The sequence below is a fragment of the Meleagris gallopavo genome, chromosome Z (assembly GCF_000146605.3).
Source record: "Meleagris gallopavo isolate NT-WF06-2002-E0010 breed Aviagen turkey brand Nicholas breeding stock chromosome Z, Turkey_5.1, whole genome shotgun sequence".
In the NCBI taxonomy this organism is placed as follows: Eukaryota; Metazoa; Chordata; class Aves; order Galliformes; family Phasianidae; genus Meleagris; species Meleagris gallopavo.
In genome coordinates, this window is record NC_015041.2 from 8,983,998 (window position 1) to 9,006,614 (window position 22,617).

The window sequence follows — 22,617 nt, forward strand, 5'->3', positions numbered from 1 at the left end:
CAGCACAAATCAGCTATACTAGCAAATCTTGAGTACTGAAAGAATACAGAGGTGGGAATGGAATGAACATACAATAACAATGTGTAAACAATTGCTCATGAAAACAAATACTTCCCACAACAGGCATGCTTACATCCATCTGCTACCAAGGAGCTAAAGTGCATCTGCTTGGTCTCAGGCGATAAGATGCCATCTATCTCATAGGAAATAAGCACTGTGACCTGCTACATTTTCCCTCTTGATTTTAATGATCTTTTTCATGTTGGAATATCAAATATCAAAATACATGAATGATGAGGATACATCTGGAATAATTAGACAAAAATGACAAGGACTGGAAACAAAACATCAGAGACAACAGGTGTAAGCAATGCCATTTATTGAAGCTCGAAACAAGTAATCATAGTCTGCTTTTTAAACCTTGAAATGTTAGAGCAAGCAGTGAATGTGCTAAATACAAACCTTTCCTGAGCAACCTGCTGAAGCTGATGTGTCTCAGGCTAATATGATAACGTAATGATATTATGCCTCAGCTCTTGATACTCCATTCAGTTTTAAGAATAGCGACTTTCTGGGTTAGGATCGTAAATCAACATTTACTTAAAAAGAGATATGTCATAAGAAATGAATTTTCCTAAATGAATGAGAGAGATGACTAAATGCTGTTAGCATAAAGGAGATATTAGGCTGATGAGTGCAATGTAAAATACAGCAATGGGTGCTGCTCTGTTAAAATAGTTCATGTTATTATCACAGACTTTTCCCTACAGCTTTAAGCTGAATAACAGTGACGACTGTGCTATCCCAGGCAGAATGGTTATTTCCATTAATGTTTATGATATGACTTACTTTCATTTATTTCAAATGAAGTAACAACTCCCTGAATAAAACTATGAAGACAGACATGGTTTTTGTCCACACTGGCTGTAAGGAGCACTGAAAAGCCCAACCCAACCCCAAGGCATCCTTCCTCCCATCTGCACTATCTTCACGCAGCCATCTCCCTTCTCATTAGCTCCCATGATTGGTGGTCCCTCTGCTGACCTCCAGTATGCATTCCCGGTGACCGCCAGTCAGTTTTGTTTGGCCATCAGACAACTGCCTCAGATTTCACTGTGCAGGCTCTACTCTGTACAATGCAGCTTGAGGCCAAAGCCTGCTCAAATGCTTCCTTTCATTGATGGAACAACTCCACTTCTCCACATATTTCAGTATTTTTGTGTCCTGTGCAATAAGAACCAACCTGATTTCTATTGTTCAGTGGGCCAATTCAGGACCTCAGAAGGACATAAGCACCTGTGATACTGAAAAAGCAATATGCCTGGCATTGGCCAGCAACACCATGGATATGTATTGTTTAAGAGTACGTGCCCATAGGCCATGCACGCACATGCACCACTGTAAGTCATCCCCCACATCTATGTATACTAGCACCATGTTTTTAACAGTGGCTTTTAAGTTTTATCAGCACCTATAACTGGGGTTACGTTCCCATCACAGAGATTAATAAATCTAATCTTACCATGCTGCGTATCCTAAACTCCCAGATACCTCAAGTGAAGAAGTGAGCCCTTACCCAAAGGCCACAAACCCACAAAAAGGGGCAATTAGACTTATGGTCTTCTTCATTAGATTGATACAGCAAAGCCTAGCCAAAGTGTTTTGATTAACTTCCATACAGGTTTGTCTAGAAATAGGACTATTAGCTAGTCATGGCTCTGTAATTTCAGTGACACTTCAATTCATGGCTATGTATCTCATTCTGCATCGTACAAAACGTGACATTTCCCTGTATTACAATCTCAAATCGTCGAAGGTAGTTAGGGAATAAATCTGAGATATTCAAAAGAGTATGAAGACTCAAGATGTCCAACTTCTACTGAATTTTAATCTAAATGCTAGGCTCTGTCCATCTCTGTCGAAAATCCCAGATATGCTTTGAAGAGTCCAGTCTGGCCTCCCTAGCAGTTGTTCTGTCATTTCTTTTAATAGCAAAGAACTATTTGGCTACTGCTGTCTTAATGGCTGACGTCCAGAATGCTACTATGCAGATATTCTGGCTCTCAGGTTCCTAATCGCAGGTGTTTTGCTATGATTACTGATAGAACTGGGGGGACAAATTTTCTGTGAGTGGTAACAATAACGTGGATGTGATTTTATGCCATTCAAGGAGCTATTGGGTTAAATGGTACTGCTATCTCAAATAATTCACACTAATACTCAGTCCATTTATATGGTAGATGAAAAAGCTTTGCTTTCATAGTAGAAAGTAGAAAGCACTTAAAATTCCAATTTTGATGGGTTGTTTTATGTTACAGCAAGACCTTTGCAGTAGGGGACAACTGGTCAGGGCAGGCTGTTTCTGAGGTATCCTTTAGATGTTCAGTCAAGGACTAAGTGAACAATTTTTCTTTTCAAAAACTTTTTTTTTTGTCTGTACGGCCTGCACATCAATTGAAACAAAACTCTGTTTTAAATTTTTAAGAACTGAAGTGTGGAAGCAATTGAGAGGAACACTGCCACTTCACCTCTTTTGTTAAAATAAAATAAAAAAGAATATAAAAGTGAGTGAGAACAGGGGGATCTGATCCACAGCACAAGTCTGTGTTGGCTGTCCCATCATCCTTCACTGAGCACTCGAGTTAGGTGAGGCTGCTGTTTCAAGCTGGTTTTGGAAAAAAGATGGAAGAGAGCAAGCAAAACATTAATTAAAAAGAATTATTCCAAGCTTGTCTATAGCCTCTATGCACACCTAAATACTAACTGATGGCACATTGCAAATTATGTTACAAATCTTGGACTTGTACAGATAAGAAATCGAAGCAGTAAATTAGGATTGATAACCCTAAGGAATGTGTTTTCCCAGCTGTGATCACAGATTTTCATTTATGTTGGACGGTTCAGAAAAACACACAAAGACACATAAAACTTGTAAACAGAAGCCCTATTGAAATTAACTAGCTAAAAAACAGCTAGTGCTGAGCATCTTGGCTGTTGTTTTCTTGGTTCTCAGGTGACTTTCTTCTAGATTTAGTATAATGTTGTTTGAGGCCTCGCTGATCCCAGTATCTTGCTTTGTTACGAATTCGGGGATGGCTACATGTGGAGCAGCACTGCAATTGTATTGAAGGCACCAAGCACTTGCCAATGTCTCTCAGCCTCTGGCAGAAGTGAATCGACAGTTGGTCTTTGCTGCAGGGGAGGCCTATGGTAGAGAAAATGAGAAGAATAATCTGTATTTTGCTGACAAATCATCTGCATGTCAAGAATCTTAAAATGCCTTATGACAGCTTTCTCTTCCTGCATATTACTGGTTAACTTGAGCCTTCTGAAAGTTTAGGACATCCAAATGGAAAGGTCATAGCAAATTTCACATGGCCTTCTGCCTCAGAAAATGAAGTGCTTTTTAATTATCGGGCAGCGAGGATTTACTTTTGCAGCAGACAGAGTTGGTTTATATTTTTCACTTTATCATTTCTGCCTTTTAGAACTGTCAGAGAGATTCAGTAACAATGATGTGCATGCCTGGTACACATTTTGGTCCTCCACATTTTTTTAATAGTGTATTTAAGAGAAGCCAAAGAGCTGCAGTTTGCTACAGAGCAATGCAGGGCAGGCAGGAAGAGCATAAACAAGGCACACGAACTACAGGTTCAGCACGACTCTACTTTCTGCAGCACAAAAATAAGTCAGAGACTACTAACATCTGTAATATAACGCTGACAGCTCTGTGGTAGCTTTAATAAACTGAGACATATCAGATTTGGTTAGGAATTAGAAAATCTGAGAAGCAATAGCTGAAGAAAGGTCAAGGTTTGCAAAAGCAGAAAGGTAGCGGATTAGCTGAATGCAGAATTTTTTCAGTAAAGTTCTCAGTACCAGAACTGGAGAAACTAGTAAAAGGTGATTTAAAAGTCAGGATGACTTTTCACAGCAGACTGCAAACTTCTGGAACTCGCTGCCAGAAGAGGTGGTAGGAGCAGACAGTATCGGAGTTTCAAAAAGGAAATTTCACGGAAGTTACATAAATTTAAACTAAAAGAATCAGGATAGTGTGCTTTAATTTGTCCTCCTATGTCAGTTGAGAATGCTGGAGGAAAAGCCAGGAAATAAGCCACAGAGAAGCACTCAGCACTTAGTTTCCCTAAGTGGGACCCCCTAATGTCATTCCTGGAGACAAAATATGGGACTGCACGCACCACTGGCCTTCCCCACTAGGACATTTCATTGGCCTGTTTACAGAAGTAACTATTAACTAATCTGCATGGGTACTATTTATCTGAGTCTGTCTTTTCAAATATGAGAAGGATAAGAGATAAGCAGACCAATTCAACCCTGGGGCAAAACATGCTCAAGATTTTTGAACAGCAGGAGGAATCATATATCACCCTTAGTTGCATGCCATATCTGCATTACCCTCAGGAGCCAATCTCTTGTCTCTTCATCAGACTGCACCCTCACTAAAAACTTTCTAAGAGGGAAGAATCCTCCTCCAAAAGGTCTATGAAGGCTATTCCAGCAAGTGTCTGAGCTGCTGCTGTGCTCACCCTTAGGGTACCTGTTGGATACTGCAGTACACAAGACTATGGAGCTCCAAGTTTTTCTAAACTTTGTATTTGTCATAAACATGGATAAAGATTCTTGTTTGTGTTTTCTTCCCCCTTCTGCTACAGTTTTCTTTTCTGGACAATAATTATCTGAAGGAGTTTTATTCTCTCCATCTCTTCACTTTGAACATACATACATGTCCCACTCTCTGGGACACAGAATTCAAAGTGCAAAGAGCCTGCTTTCACTGCTAGTCAGATTTTTCTTACTGTGTCTTTCTCACTTTGCTTGCTTGTACTCCTTGTTTAGAATTTGCAGAACCTATAAGGTCATCTATCTTAAGAAACAGCATCTGTTTGGACTCATGGCACTTCCTTCTACAGGCCTTAAAAGCAGCCTATGAACTACTTAAAACCCACCAATGCAGGCAGAGCCATTCATTTAGTTGTGGCATTGTAAATCATGGATGCGTGCTCAGAACGCCCCATCACAGCAACACAAGGCAAGAAGGAACGGAGAATACAGCATGATTCTGGCAACGGTGTAGCTGAGTAGTAACTAACGTATAATTACTGTGCATGTAGCATTTACAGCAAGCTCACAGACTCCTGGCTTTTCCAACACCTCAGAACAAACACAGAACTACTTGGAAGCTGTCTGCTGCCGGCACATTATCATACCTGCGTTTTTTCTGCACGCTTGCTGATTGCATTGCTGATGCTCTGTTGGCTTGGGCTTATCCACACACATACTGTCATCTTCTGTTTCATCGGTTTCTATATTCCTGCACTTCACGGTTCTTTGCTGAATGCCTCCTCCACAGGAAACAGTGCACTGAAAAAAAGCCATTTTAATACTATTAAGTATTTCTAAGTGGGAGTTGTGTAATATATTAACACGTGAGCTGTAGTGAGATGGAAAGCTAAAAAAACATACGATCCAGAACTAAGGACAATAAATACTTTGTGTATTAAATTCTCTACCTAGACACCTATCTGTATGGCTAGATTTGTCAGTATACAACGGAGAGAGAACAAATTCAGCACTTTGGAATGTACAACCAGGGTGACAGGAGTACTTTCTGAATAGGAGGATAGTCTGAAATGGAAATACTATAAAGACAGTAGTAATCCAAATTAGTACTGCAAACTGACAATTTTTTCAATCTGTGAAAAATATAATTTGTGTATTTTTCCTGAGTTGTTTTAAACATGAATAATCCACATCAACTATAATGCTAGGTCTAGAAATGACTGAGCTTAAGATTTCGGAAAAGCTCAATGAGAAGCTTTTTCTTTGGTGACACGTTGTGGTTACCCTCACTTTCTAACAACAAAACAACTACCACCTGCTTGTTCTGGTGACACTTAGATGACCATAACAGAACATTTTGAGAACACGTTCCTCTGCTAGTCTGAAAATTTACTTAATTCCTCATACATCCCAGAGCTTATGAGAATTCCAATGAATGTTTAATTCTTGCTCTCTTCAGATAAACAGTGGCCAGCAAGATGAACAGTTCAACAGATGTAGCTAATGCCAGCTAATGAGGTGCAAGAGATGAAGACAGGCTCATTAATTTTGTTGCAAATCATCCTATTTGTAATGTACACCTCTGTGCGTAAGACACAATATTATTGGTGTGAAACACAGAAAGAGATCTTGGTTACTCATGTAGCAAATTTAGATTCATGTTTTTTAAGTAAATTATAATACATGGAATTAATGGAGCTGTAAAATTTTGGTATTCAGTTGCTTATTTTATGCATTTCCAAACTTTTTCACTTCTCTGTTTATCAGAGTTGAAGCTATTACATCCCACTGTTATCCCATCTGAAGGCTTTCTGTCAAAAATAACCCTCAAGAAATTTTCAGCGTTAAATGATTCTCCAATATTAACTTATTTGTGGTTTCTGCTTTTTGGTGTTGTTTCACTGCTCTCTTCTGCTGATAGGAATACTTCTAATGTATGAACATGTTTATTAACGAAACTGAAAGATTTATTAGATGTACCAGTTTCTCTCTCTCTCTCTCTCTCTCTCTACATATACATGTTTAAAACCATTTATTACAGATACATGAAAGTTTTCCAAACAAATATACCATCTTCATCAATTAGATTTCCAGAATCCAAAGAAGGAGGCAATTTATCAAAATTTAAAATCTCTGCTTGTATAGACAGTTGCAATATGCCAAAAAGTTTATTTCGGAATATCATTCTCAGCTCACCCTTGCTTCCAGTTTTCAAACACAAAAACCTTAAAGTAAGTGGGAAGGCTCTGAAAGCACAGACAGATCAAACAGTCTAGCTGTACTTGAAAGGATTCAGCTAGGCTTGCATCAGGGATAATTCAGGTTTTCCTTGCCTCTAAAAAGACAGCTTGTGATATAGGATGGTTTAGCAATAGAAATCAATACATATTATCTTAAGGACCAATACATTAGTTTATCAAAAGGAATCAGTGTGTACTAGTTTTAGAATTCTCCAGGTTAGCTTTGCTTGTTATGTGAACAGTCTTGTTTTGCATGATCCTTGTTTCACTCAAACGCTGAAGCTACAATAGGCTGCCTTTTATCTACACAGTGTGTTCTCAGAGCTTCTTTGTATCCACCAGGTGAAAGGATTTTTTCTTGGGTTTCATATCAATTGTTCTGAATTGTAGTGTATCAAGACAAAAGCTTGCTTGTTATGCCATAACAAGCGATGGAAATTTGCCAAATTGTGGAGAAACTGCTGAAGGTTGGCCAAAGGCCACTGTGAAGAAGTTTAAGATGAAATAAAGGGGATGAAGAAGGTGGTTGTACACTTACACCACACAAACCTGAAGGGACATTAGCATATATTAATGAATTCTTAGAAAATTATGAATACATATGCTGTTTCAAGAAATGTGCTGCAAATATATGTCTTAACTGTTTAAATGTAGAATGTGAATTCTAAGAGCATGCATTTGATTTGCCAAGTCACCCAGTAGGTATCATGAATAAAGAAATGCCTGTTTTCTTGACACCTACCCAGTCATTCTCTTGAAATTTTACCTCTTTATTAAGCACAATCATGTTTTGTTAATCAGTGTCTTTCAGTGGAAATATCAAATGAACAAGGGAAGAATATTAATGGTAGCTCATTCTTCTTGAGAGAACTAAGAACAAACAACCCCAAAACATGACTCACTTGAAGGAACCGAGGTAGGCTGGATCTGAAAAGTTTGGTTCTATTCTAAAGAGATCTCCCATTGTAAACCCAGTTTTCCAGTTTTACAAACAACTTATCCTACAAAGACAGACCGAGAGAACTGGGGCTCTTCAGCCTGGGGAAGAGAAGGCTGCAAGGTGACCTGATAGCAGCCTTTCAGTTATCTAAACGGGAGCTACTTTAGCAGGGCCTGTGGTGACAGGACAAAGGGAAGTGGCTTCAATCTTAAAGAGGGTAGGTTTAATTTAGATATAAGGAAAAAGTCTGTTGCAGTGAGGGTGGTGAGGCACTGAAAGAGATACCTAGTGTGTTTGATACCCCATCTGTAGAGACTTTCAAGGTGAGGCTGGATAAGGCCATGGACAAACTGATCCAACTATGGTGTCCCTGTTCATTGCAGGGGAGTTGGACTAGATGGCCTTCAGAGGAACCCATCAATTCTAAAGATTATAAGATTCTATGAGAACTTATTCTTTCTACTGGTACCAACACTCAAACACAACCAGGTAATTAATTGTTTGTCTGATCCCTCTCCTCTTTTTTACCTTAACTGCGGTCAAATCTTTGAATAAGACCAACAATTTAAATATGACCAAATTTCACAGAATTACAGAATCAGAAGGGTTGGAAAGTATTCCTGGATATCGTCTAGTCCACTCTCTGCTAAAGTGGGCTCCCTATAGCACATTGCACAGGAAAGTATCCAGGCAGGTCTTGAATTGAATACCTGCAGAGGAGACTCCACGGGCAGCCTTCTCAGTGCACTGTCAAGATGTTCTTCCTCGTGTTTGTATGGAACTCCCTGTGTTCCAGTTTGTGCTCTTTGCCCTTTGTCTTTGTCCAACCCATGAACACAAATACAATAAGGAAGAAACTGAATCCTACCAAACCCCATGTCTGGTTAATCCACTGAATACAAGATTGCCTGTCACATGATGCAATGGCATTGGGTCTCTTTGTCCAGTCACAATTGTCTCCTTTTGGGCAGCAGATGTGTTGTTTTTGCTGGCCACCACCACATGACCTTGAACACTATCAAAAGAGGTTCACAAACTCATGAGGAGAGAGTTAGGAAGGAATAAGAACCCTGAAAAAGGCCACAAACACAGCAGTGTTCTTCAGTTAGAAATGTGAATCAACAGGTAACAAGAAGCAAGTCACTGACCCATGTGATTTGGAAAGGCGCAGAGGCTAGCTTGTATGCCACATCCTACAATCCAGTTATGAAGAGAAGCTCTGCACAGAGAAATTTATTTCATTGTTATGTTTGGAAATAGACAGGGGATGAGCCATGACTGGTCAAAAACACTTGGGAGAAAACTGTTTCTGGCACATATTAATGGAAATAATCCAAAAGACAGAAGTGGCAACACAGAACTGCTCATGTAAAACCACCAGCAACAGTAATTTCTCTAACAAAAACGAGATTGCAAGTCATGTGCCTGTAAGATTAAATTGCAATATTTATAGAAGATAGTACATGTTCATGAGATGCAACACCTCATTTTTATGAGGCAGTTAGGGACATTAAAATTCACTCGGTGCAAACAATATATTAGGTACAGAATGGCAATAAAAAGTGTCATGCAAAAACAATGACAAGTTTTTTAAGCACTTTTGTGTCCCTTTCCTGTTATTACTTCTCAACTGATTTTTACTCTCTTCATTTGGTCTGCAACAGAGCCTGCTTGAAATACCAGAAGATTTGTAGCCTGTTGTGAATTAAGGGGACAGGTATATTTTGAATAGTGCACTGCTGCTCTCCTACAAGGAACTGTATTCCTGTGAACAGGATTGGAGCTGACATCCAGGAAATTCTACTCAGTATCCTCATCATGAAGACAACTGCCAGGGTTGAACAAGTGTTTTTATAAAATATTTTAAGAAGTAAAATGCCCGGTTGGGCACAATCATTTGGCTACTATTATTATTAAGTCCTTGTTAACTGCTCTGACAAGACTCAGGATGAGGTATCCCACTCAGTGCAAGCAGGATTTGTAAGGAAGCAAAATTTGAAAGCACCAAGTCCATACCAGCAAAAATACAGCACATGGCACTTTCTGTAGAACTGCTTTTAGCAGGAGCAGACAGTCAAGTATAACAAGACTACATGGTTTAGCTGGTATAAATACGTGCCCAGCTGCCTGTTAAAATTTGTTGGTACAGATTTACATTACAAAGTGACTTCAAAATCAGATTTTACTCATGTTTCACCTCAGCCTGTGTTCCCACAAAATTCCAGTCCCAAAAAGTGTAAAGGCAAACTCAACAAAGATCATAACATTAAAATAGCAGCAAAAGGGAAACATTTGAATGAATCCCATTTACGGATCCAGCAGGATAGCTAAAACAAATCCACTTAATCTTTCAGGCCATCTGCTCCTTAGTTTCAGGGTACAGTAATTTACAGCTCTAGCTGTGTATCGCATGCAATCCTAGGAATGATTCTGGGAAGTCTTAATAATGTCTGGGATAATTTTTGCTCTAACCACACAAAAACATAGCAGAACCTCTAAGTAGTAACAGCTGTGTTGCTCTCTGTGAAATTTACTTAGCACTATAAATTGGCAGCTAATTGTTCATTGCCAAAGTTTCTTTTGAAGTCTAATACCTCATTCCAAGGTTCCACTCGCCACTGCAAGCAAGGCTCCATATTACAACTAGTAGTGAGTTGTGGTTTATATCCAAGTAATTGGCAATGAAAAGGCCTGAGAAGTTGCTTCTCACGAATATCGATGCACTGAACATCTCGGGTCTTGAAACCTCCATTACAGTAGGCAGAGCACTGTAAACAAAAGCAGAAAGGGACACTTCTTCAAAAGACGTCAGCAGATGAGCCCTTCCAGTCTCTCCAGAGATTGCTCCCAGGCCTCATGCAGCAGCACCAGCTTCTGACCCCATGCAAAGTCTCTTCTGCTGCTAAGGAAGAAATAAATCTGCTACTCCAAGAATAGGAACAAATACACATTTAATTATTCTGTCTTCATCTAGAATTAAAGCCAATTCTGCCTTTGACACTGAATAGCCTTAGATCAGCTTTGATCTTTATGACCATGTTGCATTATAAGAACTAATGTCATTCTCTTTTATATAAGTAATTATTTCTGAGTTGAACAAGGGAAGTGAATTCACTACTTCCCCTAGGAGTTGAAGAGTAGATGGAAGAGGAATTAATGTCCTTATTCACAAAAGTTTCTGGTCCTCTGAATAGAAACAATAGACAGAAGTCACTATGCAATAAATTGAGTACAAAGCCCCCAGAACATTTGCAAATTGTATTTGGTGTTAAACGCAGACTGTAAGATCTAGTTTGAAGCACTTTTCCTTTAGGGGAGGGAAAGAATTAGATATGAGGAATGGAACACAGATTTACTACACAAATAGTGGACTGCAGCCATCTTGCTCTGACAAGTTGCCTTAAGATATGTGGAACAAGAAATGAGAAAAACAATTTTGACTGGCAAAAGCAAACAAACAAATCAAAAAAACCATTTTAATATATCAAATTGTAGTTATGTCTGTATAGTTCAACTGCTGAAAAGTAGGGATGCTGATAACAGTACCTGCTAAGAAAGGTCTTTTGTTGCAAACTATCCTCTTTATTCGTGCTCTAAAACATTTGTTTCCCATATTTTATCATTAAATCTGATTTAAAGCCACTTTCTGTAACATAACTGTCACCTACTTGTTGCAAGAACAACAACATTTATGAAGAAAAAGTGAAGGTGAAATACACCTTGCTTGAAGTAGGACAACATTATGTCTGTGCATCACTTAAAATCAATTCTGAAGATTTAAGTGTGGTCATTTAAGGCCTTGCCTGGACGTTCTACACAGACACATATTTCACGTACAAATCACTTTTATGTCAAGAAAATCAATAATGTAACACAGATTTTTTAACTATAACCTTTTCTGCAGGCTCCTCTCTGTACAAATCTGCCTTCTATCCAATGGCACCAACGCTGTCTGCAAATATGATAAAAAAGTTTGAGAGACCTATCTTTTTCTCCTATACTAAATCAGTATTATTTCAAACAAAATTTTGTAATTTTTTTCCTCTTCTGAGCCTTGAAAAATAACCCATTGTTTGATGCTCCAGTTTTAAAAATTGTGAAGACAAGACATAAACTTCTAGAAATCCTTCCAGGTATCTATCACACATCTTTACATGTGCACAGACACAATTTCAGTTCCACTTACCACCTTGGACATGTTTCTGTCTGTTGACCAGAACTGAATTTGTAACTTGCTCCACATAAGACCTTAACTATATCAGGCACTCTCCTCAGTATATTTTTCTTTTTTTTGTAATTTGGTAATCATAAGTTCAGTGAATGGGAAATGGATTGTGTCATGTAAGAGAGGAATACTTAGCAGCTAAGGTGAACAGGAGTGTGCAAACTCCCTCTCCTGAAACCTCATTTCTTAATAAAATTAGAATGTGTCTCTGGGGGCAGAGGTCAAAAAAGTACTTGCAAACATGTATAACTTTGCCCATCTTTGTCCACATAACATGGACATTGAGTCCTGCTTTAGATTTAGGTGCGAGATTTAATGAGCATGACCCTAGCACAGGAAGAACAAAATTTGCAGTGGTTGTGATTCCACAAAAAACTTAGTTAGGAAATTAGCACTCAGTGGTCAACTGGGAATTATGTATGCATTCTGAATAAATACTTACTTTAAAAATGAAGTATTTAGAAATCTCTAGTCTTTGAACTTAACAAGCTTACTGCTCACACGCAGCTCTCTGAATGAAGTTACCTTGCTCCAATTTCCTGTTTTCCAGCTAGCACATGGGCGGAGATAACATTTTCTGGCATGATCCGGCTTTTTTGTGTGCTCACAGTGAGATACATTCTTGCTGCTGCATTCCACGTGTCTCCAGAAAGTCCCCATTCCACAACTGGTAGAGCACTGGCCAAAGTGAGAGGAAAGCCCAAGAGGCAAACTCAAGGTTAGTAAATCATTGTGGAAACAATTCACGTGCCTAAACTAATACATCCAGAGCAATTTTAGTTGACCTAATTTGAGATGTTTGTACAGGAGCTCAAAAGAAGACTTCAAATTTACCTAAGACTTACTTAAAATGTACCTAGTTCTTATTTAAAAATACATTTCTTATATTAGGAAAATACCGATTCTGATTTACGCTACTCACTGCTTTTCCCTGGCAATCTTCTGCTTTCTAACACTTTATAAAGCTATAGCAGATGTTCCACAGTTTCCTTCTCTGACCTTTGGGGGCCTAAGGCAAATTATCATTGCTTCAAATCTCCATCACTTTTACTTCTCTAATCCTACGCAAATAAGATATTCAGTAAATTGAGTACATGATGCTGAAAATCTGAATTAAATTGCATGAGATTCTTGGGAAAACTGCACACGAAAAGGATTTTTAAGAATTTAGAGTGGCTATGTGCTTCCAAAAATCTAGGAGGGTTTCAGCACCTGAGATATGAGAACATCGCTAATGCCAGCCAGGCTCCAAAGACTGCACGCTCTTCATCAAAAAGCCTTTACATCCTGAAGCAGGAAGAGGTAAAAAGTAACTAGAAATCCTCATTCATCTTTTTCTCCCTTAAAGTGTGAGAGATGGTGAACTATATGCACAGAGTCAAATCCAACATACGCCAATCAGCCTGTAGTTGGCAGAAGTAACACCACAGATAATATTGGATTAAGTCAGAAAAATAACAACTTCTAGTGTGTGGTTTACAGCAAATTTACTGATCTATCCAAGGAGCAAAGAAGTGCCAGAATACTGGTAGTTACTATGAGATTTATCATCTGCATTACAGTAACAGTAGAAAGAGAGCATAGCAAGAGAGTAATATATGTAGGTATGGTGACATTGAAATATCAAGGCCTTAATGAGAAGGCATAAAAAAGCAGGCACAGAGTTCTGGTAAGGACAAATAAATAGAACAAAAATACACAAGAAGTCAGAATATTGAAATGAAAATGAATTGAAAGTAAGGAACAATAAGAAAAGGTTCCATCAAGTTGTATGGAAGAAATACTAACCCTTTGACCCACGTGAAGTATAATAGCTGACATTCACAGCATTGTAAGAGATCTCTGGAGGTGGCCTTAACCAAGCAGGATCACTTAAAGCTCATTGCCCAAGACCATAGCCAGATGGAAGAAGTTAAAAAGGGACAGGCTTCATTTAAAGTTAATTTTAACTAGAAGACGTAGCTTGCATCAGAGTAGTAGAAGATTTCTAAAACATTTCAAAATACTAAATTGAGATGTGTTGAATACCTCAAATTAATTTCATCTGCTCCATGAAACTGAATGCATTGACCTTCTCATCTCAGTATTCATTCAAATGTTCACAAATACTCTTTGAACTGTTGAGAACTATTTTTAAAAAATTGTTGAGGACTGGGAGGGCCCAAGAGGATTACAGAATAATCTTTTTCAAATTATCTTTGGGAAAGCAAAAAGACAGATCTGTGCACTGAAGAACACACACCCTAACTTCATTTCACAAGATACAAAAGCAAGTATTAAACAGTCAAGACCAAAATGGCATACAGTGACAAAGATGATAAAGCAATAATGCAGTCAACATGGAGCTACCAAGAAAAACTGGGGTATCTGGTTTAATGGTAAAAGAGCCAGTCAACATGATACATTTTTTATATGATTGCTCTTTTAGCAAATGATGGAAATATGATTTAAGTGACATTATTACAAGACTGGTGCACAGCTAACTGAAAAACTGTAATAAAGTTTTCCACAATGATTTTAAGTCAAAATGAAAAGACATTTCAAATATGGCCTTGTAATGCTCTGTCCAGAGCCCAGCTCTTTTCAGAATTTTCATTAACTAACTGAATAATTAATGATAGCATGCACTCATAAAATGTGCAGATGACACTTGGTTGGGAGAGTTGGCAGGAACATGGAATGACCGAATCTGAGGTCAAAAGCATTGTGCTGAGCAGAAAAATTGTAAGGAAACAGTAAATTGAAATTCAAAAGTTGTTAGTGTGTAACTGAGAACATCAGCTGAAAAGAAAAATATTGTATTGAGAAATCCAAGGTTTACAATGGCCAACAAATGGAATGAATTGAAGTGAAAACAAAACAAAGCAAATTTGATCTTAACATTCACAGAGTCATATAACATTGTAATAATGATTTCATTTCATTTGCAAGGTGTCAGCTGGGGCCATAACAAACACCAGTGTTGAAGAAATATGTGGTGAAACAAAGCAAGTGGAGAGAAAAGAAAACCACCACATGCATAGAAAATACAAGGAAAGTGTAAAAAAGAACTGGATGGACTTGCTTAGAAAACAGACATCCAAACCACTGTTGAAAAGGCAATGACCTACCATGGCCACTGCATATAAAAAATAATCTTCATTTTCAATACAGGAAATTTAAGTAAAATATAAAGAAAATCATTCTTATAGGAGCAATGAATGACTAAGACAGGTCACTGGATCTCTCCTTTAAACACCTGTTTGGGATGCACTGGGCTTAGGAGCACAGCCCTTGCACTGACCTTCTCTTACAGGGTCCTCCACACAAGCAGACTTAAATATAGGTCTTCAGGCATGTGCAGGATGAAATGTTTCACTTGTACTGCCTGAATATTGGAAGCTCAAACCATTCTCACCTTGCCATTGGAAGGTAAAGGAGAAGCTCCAGACTGACATCACAGAGTACATGTCCTACAACCAGAAGTCTGTTACACACCAGAAGGCTTTGCTGCCACTCAGCAGGACTCAGACAGACTGAGAGTTAGGTAGAGAGAAAGCTGATGAGGTTCAGGAAGAGCAAACATAGGATCCTGCACCTGGGAAGGAATAAATGCATGCACCATTTCAGATTAGGGGCTGACCTGCTGGAAAGGAGCTCTGCAGATCGGGACCTGGATGTCCTGGAGGTAACAGATTGGCCATGAGCCAGCAGTATGCTCTTGTGCCCTCGTGGCTTGGTATCATGGAGTGCATTAAAAGGAGTGCAGCCAGCAGGTCAAGAGAGGAGATCCTCCTCCTCTACTCTGCCCTGGTGAGGCCACATCTGGAGTATGTACCCAGGTCTGGGCACCCAGCTCAAGAAAGACAGGGAGAGAGTCTGGAACATCTTCTTTCTGAGGGAAGGCTGAGAGACCTGGGGCTGTTCAGGGTGGAGAAGAGAAGGTTGAGAAGAGATCTCATCACTATTTAAAAATATCTAAAGTGGGGGAGTGAAGTGAATAGACCAAGCTCTTTTCAGTAGCTCCCAGCAACAGGACAGGGGACAGAAGGCACAAACTGGAACACAAACCTCTTTATTGTGAAGGTGACAGAGTATGGGAACGAGCTGCCCTGAGAGGTTGTGGAGCATCCTTCTCTGGAGACATGCAATACCGTCCTGGATGTTTTTCTGTGCAATGTACTCCAGGGAACTTGCTTTAGCAAGGTTTGAACTAGATTATCTCCAGAAGTCCCTTCCAACCTCTGCCATTCTGATGTTCTGTGAATCGCCAACATGACAGAGGAAGAGTCTGACCACAGGCTGCATCAGACAGAGGGCATCAACAGGATCTTCCTCGTACATCTGTGCTATAACTCCACTGCTATGGACACGCTGACTCATCTCTTGCTGATCTTTTTAGCCATGTATTTCTCTAACTCCATGAATTTGCAACATTCCAGGTGGGCCAGAGAGCAAACAGACCTTTTAAGAACCTCCTCCATCATCAGTGAGACATAGTGGAGGAATTACACAGTTTTTGCCTCAGTCTTTACCTACAAGTCCCCTGCCATATTGCCCGAGTCACAGAATCCAAAGGCAGGGACTGGGAAAATGAACTGCCCACTGTAAAAAAAGACAAGCTGTGAGACCATCTAAGGCATACATGTCCAACCCACTGGTTTCATGTTTTTGTTACTTTTTTTTTCTACGTTTTAATTTTTTTAAGATGTTGTGTTACTTATATACATTAACTGAACCATATATTTTATATGCAGACCAGAAAATCCCTCTTCAATTAACACAACCAGGCAAGACAAAAAGAACCCATAAGAAGCCCAAATGTGCACAAGTCCGTGGGAACTCTTGATGAGATGCATCTGAGAGTCCTGAGGGAATTAGCAGATTAAGTTACCAAGCAACTATCCATATAGTTGAGTGAAGATCCCACTGACTGGAAAAAGGGTAATATTAACACTCATTATTAAAAACAGAAAAAGGAAGAAATGATAGGTCACTCAGTCTCATGTCTGCTCCTGGCAAGATCATGGAACAGAACCTCCAAGAAACTATGCTAAAGCACACAGAAAACAGAGAGTGGACAGACAACAAAGCTTCACTAAGGATAAATTCTGCTTGAGAAGTTTGGTCGTCTTTTGAGACATGGTGACAGCATTGGTAGATTGGGGAAGAATCACCTACCTTGACTTAGGAAAAGCATTTGACAGTGTCCTGCAAAACACCCTTGCCTTCAAATTGGAGAGACATTGATTTGAAAGATGGAACACTTGGTAGATAAAGAACTGGTTGAAAGGTTGCACTCAATGAGTTGCAGCAACAGCTAAGGGTGGAGACTAGTGAAGAGGGGACAGTACAGGCACTGGCATTATTTAATGTCTCTGTTAGTGACGTGGACAGTGGAATTGAATGCAGCACCAAGTGTAGAGGGACGTGAACAGGCATAAGAGATGGGCCTGTGCAAACCTCATGAAGTTCAACCATGCCAAGTGCAAGGTCCTGCGCTCAGATCAGAGTAATCTCAAGCAAGAATACGAACCAGGCAATTAGTGGATTGAGAGCAGTCCTGTAGAGAAAAACCTAGGGGTATCAGTGGATGGATAGCTGAATATTAGCTGTTAGTATATCCTTACAATCCAGAAACCCAGCTGTACTCTGGGATGCATCAAAAGAATTGTGACCAGTTGAGGGAGGTGACTGTCCCCTCTCCATGTGAATTCTCATGGGACATCACTCTATAAGGCTCCATCTGGAGTACTGTATCCAAGCCTGGAGCCCATCAGCACAGGAGCTGTTGGAGCAGGACCAGAGGAGGGCAATGTGGATAATTAAAGGGCTGGAGCACCTCTCCTGTGAAGAGAGGCTGAGAAAGTTGGGGCTGTTCAGCCTAGAGAAGAGAAAGACCTGGGGAAACATTATAGCAGTCTTCCATCACTTAAAGGAGGTCTACATGAAAGCTGGAGAGGGGCTATCAGGGAATGCAGTGATTAGAAAAGAGAGAACAGTTTAAAATAAAACAAAACAAACAAAAAGATTTAGCTTAGATAGAAAGCCTCCTCATTGTGAGGGTAGTGAGGTTCTGGAACAGGTTATCTAGAGAAGTTGCGTATATCTTATTTTTAGACATGTTCTAGATGGGGCTTTGGGCAGATGGACTGAAACTTGATGGTTTTTGAAGTCCCTTCCAACTGAAACCGTTCTATGATTTCATGCTCAGTTCAAGGAGGCTTCCAGTTCTGAATTAAAAATGTAAAATGTGAATAGACTTACTGCTATGGTTGCCCCTTTACCAGCTCTGACCTCAGAGTAACTACTGTCCTAGAATATAGCAAAATAACAGCACAGAAACTTGTAAAAAAGCATAATGCTGAGTATTGGTAAAGGAAAGTATGAAAGATTGTGAACACTTTTGAGAAGCCATAGAAAACGTAACAACTTATATTGCTCCTTCAGAGAAAATGTAAGTTACTCAGGTATTACAACCCTTCAGTAATGGTCAGAAATATCCAGACTGGGAAGTTCAGTTCTCCATCGGATCTGTTTTGCACACAGAAGGGTGACATAAAGTTATTCTTTAAAAGCTTTTGTACCTAAATAGCTAAGAACTTGGGAAGAGCTGACACCTTTCAGAACAAGTCTGAACCTTTCAGTTGCGTTACACTTCAAAAGAGTTTCCAATTCTCTGTGAACTGCACTTCTTTTGTTCACTCAGAGAGGATGACAGAGCTTTTGTAAGTACTACAGGATGTTAAAACTTGTTTCGATTCAACCTCCTTTAAGCACAGCCATTAACGCAGATAAAAACTGCTCCTTTCTCCATTCAAGACATAACACTAATTATCAGCTACTGTATCCAAAGGTAGGTAACAACCACAACCAATTTTAACTTCAGTGTGCACCAGACAAAACACTTCCTCTTTACTGCTGTTACAACCTAGTTCCAGTTTACGATCACCCATACTTCAAAGAACAGTGCAACGTCTCTCCACGAACATACCGGTTTAACTATAGACAAACATTCTCATCTTAACTTTGTATATTCAAACCAGTTTTACCAGGCCAAATGCTGCTCTGAGTTAGGAGGTATTTGCTTCAAGGTGAATACAAATACTGATAGTGGTATGAGATAGGAATGTACCACATAAATCTGTTAATAGCCTACTAGAGATATATTTATTAATCATGATATTTATGTGCTTTATTTAGAAACAAAGCTAGCTTAGTACAATATGAGGGTAATGTAGGTAAATTAGGAAATATGGCTTAGAGAAAAATAATATATATAAGAAAAAGTTATAATGTAGTAGCAAGCTAACTTGGATTATTTAATTATTTGGAAATGCAAGTGCACTCATTGGGTGTCTCCAGGATTCATCTTACAGCCTATCTTTTTCCTGTGCTCTCGGGCAGAACTCTTGAGGTCTCAAAGCTATTGTCAAATTAAATGTCATGTTCCTGGAAGAGCTGCACAGAGCTGTGCAGAATCCATACAGACAAATATGTTTCATTTAAGCATTCTAATATTAGATAGCCTAAGTTCTGATATCGATTTTTTGTTATAAAAAGTTTTAATTCAAATTTATGATACTCATCTCAGATAAAAATGTATTTCCCCAGCAGTGGTTCAGAGAACTGACGCACTTTTCACTATTTATGAACTAAAAGTAACATACCTCACTCCAGTTCCCTACTATCCAGTAGTCATCACCAGGCAAACTGCTGGATGTTATTAGGAGGCTACTTTCTGTGACATTCATCAAAATCCTCTCAGATGTTTCTATGTGGTTCTTGAGAGCATGCTTGTTTACTAACAATTGTGTGCTGGAGGTTATGTTGTCAGGGAGCTTCATTTCTGTTCTGCTGTCAGCTTGTCCTCTCCATACATTACCAAACATGGTGGGCACTACCGTAACTTCTTGGGTAGTTATTTCTCTCATGGGGACATCAACTTGCAGACTGATTGCGCTTGCTGTTGTCAATCCTTGTGCTGCTCTACTATCAGGAAGGGGCATAGAAGCTTCTTGAGGATGAGATAAGGGGGGGAGATCAGAAGTCACATCCCCATTTTGAAGGATGGGAGAGTTGGTATCTAGCATTGTGCTCCTGGTTCTGATTTCCAGATTGTGTTCTGTGCTGTAAAGGAAATCAGTTGGTTTCTCACTGCCTTCTGTTGACCCATCAACATCATCAGATTCTTCAGTTAAGTAATCATAGCTGGAAGTTATTTCCGGACTATTCGTAAAAGAAGAGACAGGAGTGTCCTCACTGTTTTGCAACTCATCTCCCACAGTAGAAACTGTCTCACTTTTAGAAACTTTTTCAGCATGCTTTATAATTTCAGTACTTAAGCTATTAGGAAAAGGCCATGAAGTAGTATTTTGATGAAAACTATTCTCAGTAGAAAAAACAGGATAATTGTAAACATCACTTGATCCAGCAAACTTATTTTGTAATGTTACATCGGCAGTTTCTTCTTTTTGTGGGATTTTATCTAAACCAGAGGACGTAGGCGAGGGAGTTACAGTTTCAGGCTTGGGAATTCTTGTTGTTGCATGGAACCTTGGGCTTGGCACAAGTATGGGTATTCTGCGAGGTGGACTCCAATTGGGATTTGTAGTTTTTCGGATTATAATCTTTCCTCTTCTAGGTACCTGTGGGGGTATCAGGAACCTTCTAGCAGAAGGACATTGCTGGAGACCACACAGGGCTTTAGAGTTCGGTCTTTTGGAACTATCACATGGCTCATGATTATTTTTGGCACAGGTGACACTGCGAGTTCTAATCCCACCACCACAAGTAACTGTGCACTGAAAAAGAAGAAGAATTAATGTAATTCTTCACTCTGCTGCACACGTGAATAAAAGTAAGTGTCAAATTGCAGCTGTTTTAATAAAGAAGGATCATTATTAATAGTGAAAAACTTTTTTTTTTCCCTAAGGAACAAGCGTCTCATTCTAGTGATTTTCTTCTATCATGGAGCATTTTTAAAGTTCTTGGAAGGGTAAATGTAAATGTAAATGTAAATGTATACTTGAGTAAACATCACTGATAAAAGACTACATGATAAAGACAAAATATGGAAGTAGTATGCCAGAATCTGATTTCTGCAGTAAAACAATCACAAAAATTGTTTAGCCAATACCTGTACAATTGGAAGTATAAAAAACAGACTTGAAAGCTGACATTAAAGTATATATTTATCGCTTACTACTGGCTGTTCATAACGCCACAGACTTGCTTTGATGATTTGCACAGCTCATAGATCCTTGTTAACTTTATGAAATGGATCTTTCATTCAGTTTTAATGCTCTTGCTGCCAGGGCTGCAAGCATTTCCCTTCTAAATTATGGACTTCTAACCCATGTGGCTTTTATTTAAATGATAGCACTTTCATGTACAAAGGATGCTAGAAGCTAAGATACCCAGTTTTTCCTCTGATGTTATGTCCTCAGTCTCAGGGGTACAACAATGAGTTAGTTTAGCAGGTGTTTGAAGATATAAGGCTGATTGACTTGTTTGCTGGAGATGTTATGTATTACCTAGTAGAGGACGTCCCCTTAAGATCTGAGGAAACATAGGGTCATTTAGCTGGTTTAAAATAGATGCTTAACACAAACACTCCTATTGCCAGCACTTTAAAACCCTTGAGACACACAATCCTTCTCAGGGTGCAGTGGAACACACATGACTTGGTGTTCCTGGTGCTTCCTGTGTTGCTAACACCTCTGAAATAACATCAGCTCCGCAGCATTAGCACAGTAACCTCAGAGCAGGAAGGTTAGTTAGTTATTCTGCCTGTCCTCCTTGCATTTCTGGCAGAATAGTGTATTTACCGTACTTAGAACTATGTGAGTTTATACCAACTGCAATTTCACTTTTGAAGTTACTGACATTGGTAGTAATGTGCTTTGCTTACTGAGAAAGACAGTAGCTGCTGGCATTTGGTAGCTGCTTCTACAGAAATACAACACAACTTGTCAGACTATGCCATGTGGCTGACTTGGATTAGCACTTGCGAATTAAAAGGAATATCTAACCTTGCTAACTTCTTGGGGAACAATTCTCTTTCCCCAGAATTCGCTCTGAAAGCTTCTGCTTTAGATTACAGACATATAGTACAAAAGAGATTTCAGAATATCTGCAACACTTCATTATCTGCCCAATTAGGTATTTTCATTTTTTAATGTATAGAATGATCTTTTAACAACCAGATTAGCTTGGAGAAAAAGGAAGTTTTGCCTGCATGAAATCTCTCTCACACATTTATCATCTAAGGTTTTTTCCACTTACTAATATCTGGACAATGCTACATTTCTGGTGGAGAAACAGTCTGACCTGTGCTCTCACTCCAATTTATTGAGGCGAAGAAATCTATTTTTATTAGAAACATGTGAATAAAAACCAATGACAAGCGAGCAACTGCTGCATTCAGTAGCAGCATGCTATTTTTATAAATAAATTACCATTCTGTATAAATAGGCCATATACGCACAAGTGCATTTTTTCCACAGGTAGCTAAAAAATGGTGGCTACCCAATTTACAAAACAATCAACATTTAGAGATGATGGCTTGTGAGCAGTATAAATTATATTAGTACTGTCACAAAATTCATTATCTGAATCTACTATCAAGCTCATTAGTGAGTTCCTTTAGA

The 22,617-nt window shown here is 39.0% G+C and overlaps 1 protein-coding gene and 1 long non-coding RNA gene across 4 annotated transcripts in view; one reads left to right on the top strand and one right to left on the bottom strand.

Moving 5' to 3' along the window:
- Positions 1 to 362: 362 nt before the first annotated feature.
- The window catches only part of ADAMTS12 (ADAM metallopeptidase with thrombospondin type 1 motif 12), a 171,918-nt gene continuing 149,663 nt past the window's right edge, over positions 363 to 22,617 (bottom strand). For 2 of the 3 annotated variants that reach the window (XM_010725311.3, XM_019610349.2), the window contains 5 exons: positions 19,636 to 20,769; positions 12,512 to 12,664; positions 10,356 to 10,529; positions 5,229 to 5,382; positions 363 to 3,205 (listed from right to left, as the gene is read on the bottom strand). In XM_010725311.3, the coding sequence (XP_010723613.2) occupies positions 2,973 to 3,205; positions 5,229 to 5,382; positions 10,356 to 10,529; positions 12,512 to 12,664; positions 19,636 to 20,769 (1,848 nt within the window). In that variant the 3' untranslated portion in view covers positions 363 to 2,972. The remainder of the gene's footprint in view (positions 3,206 to 5,228; positions 5,383 to 10,355; positions 10,530 to 12,511; positions 12,665 to 19,635; positions 20,770 to 22,617) is intronic. The other variant, XM_019610350.2, reaches the window with a different exon arrangement.
- LOC116217518 lies at positions 12,633 to 19,094 on the top strand. Its single transcript, XR_004162162.1, has 3 exons — positions 12,633 to 12,704; positions 13,185 to 13,288; positions 14,918 to 19,094. It is a non-coding gene; the product is annotated as an uncharacterized LOC116217518 (long non-coding RNA).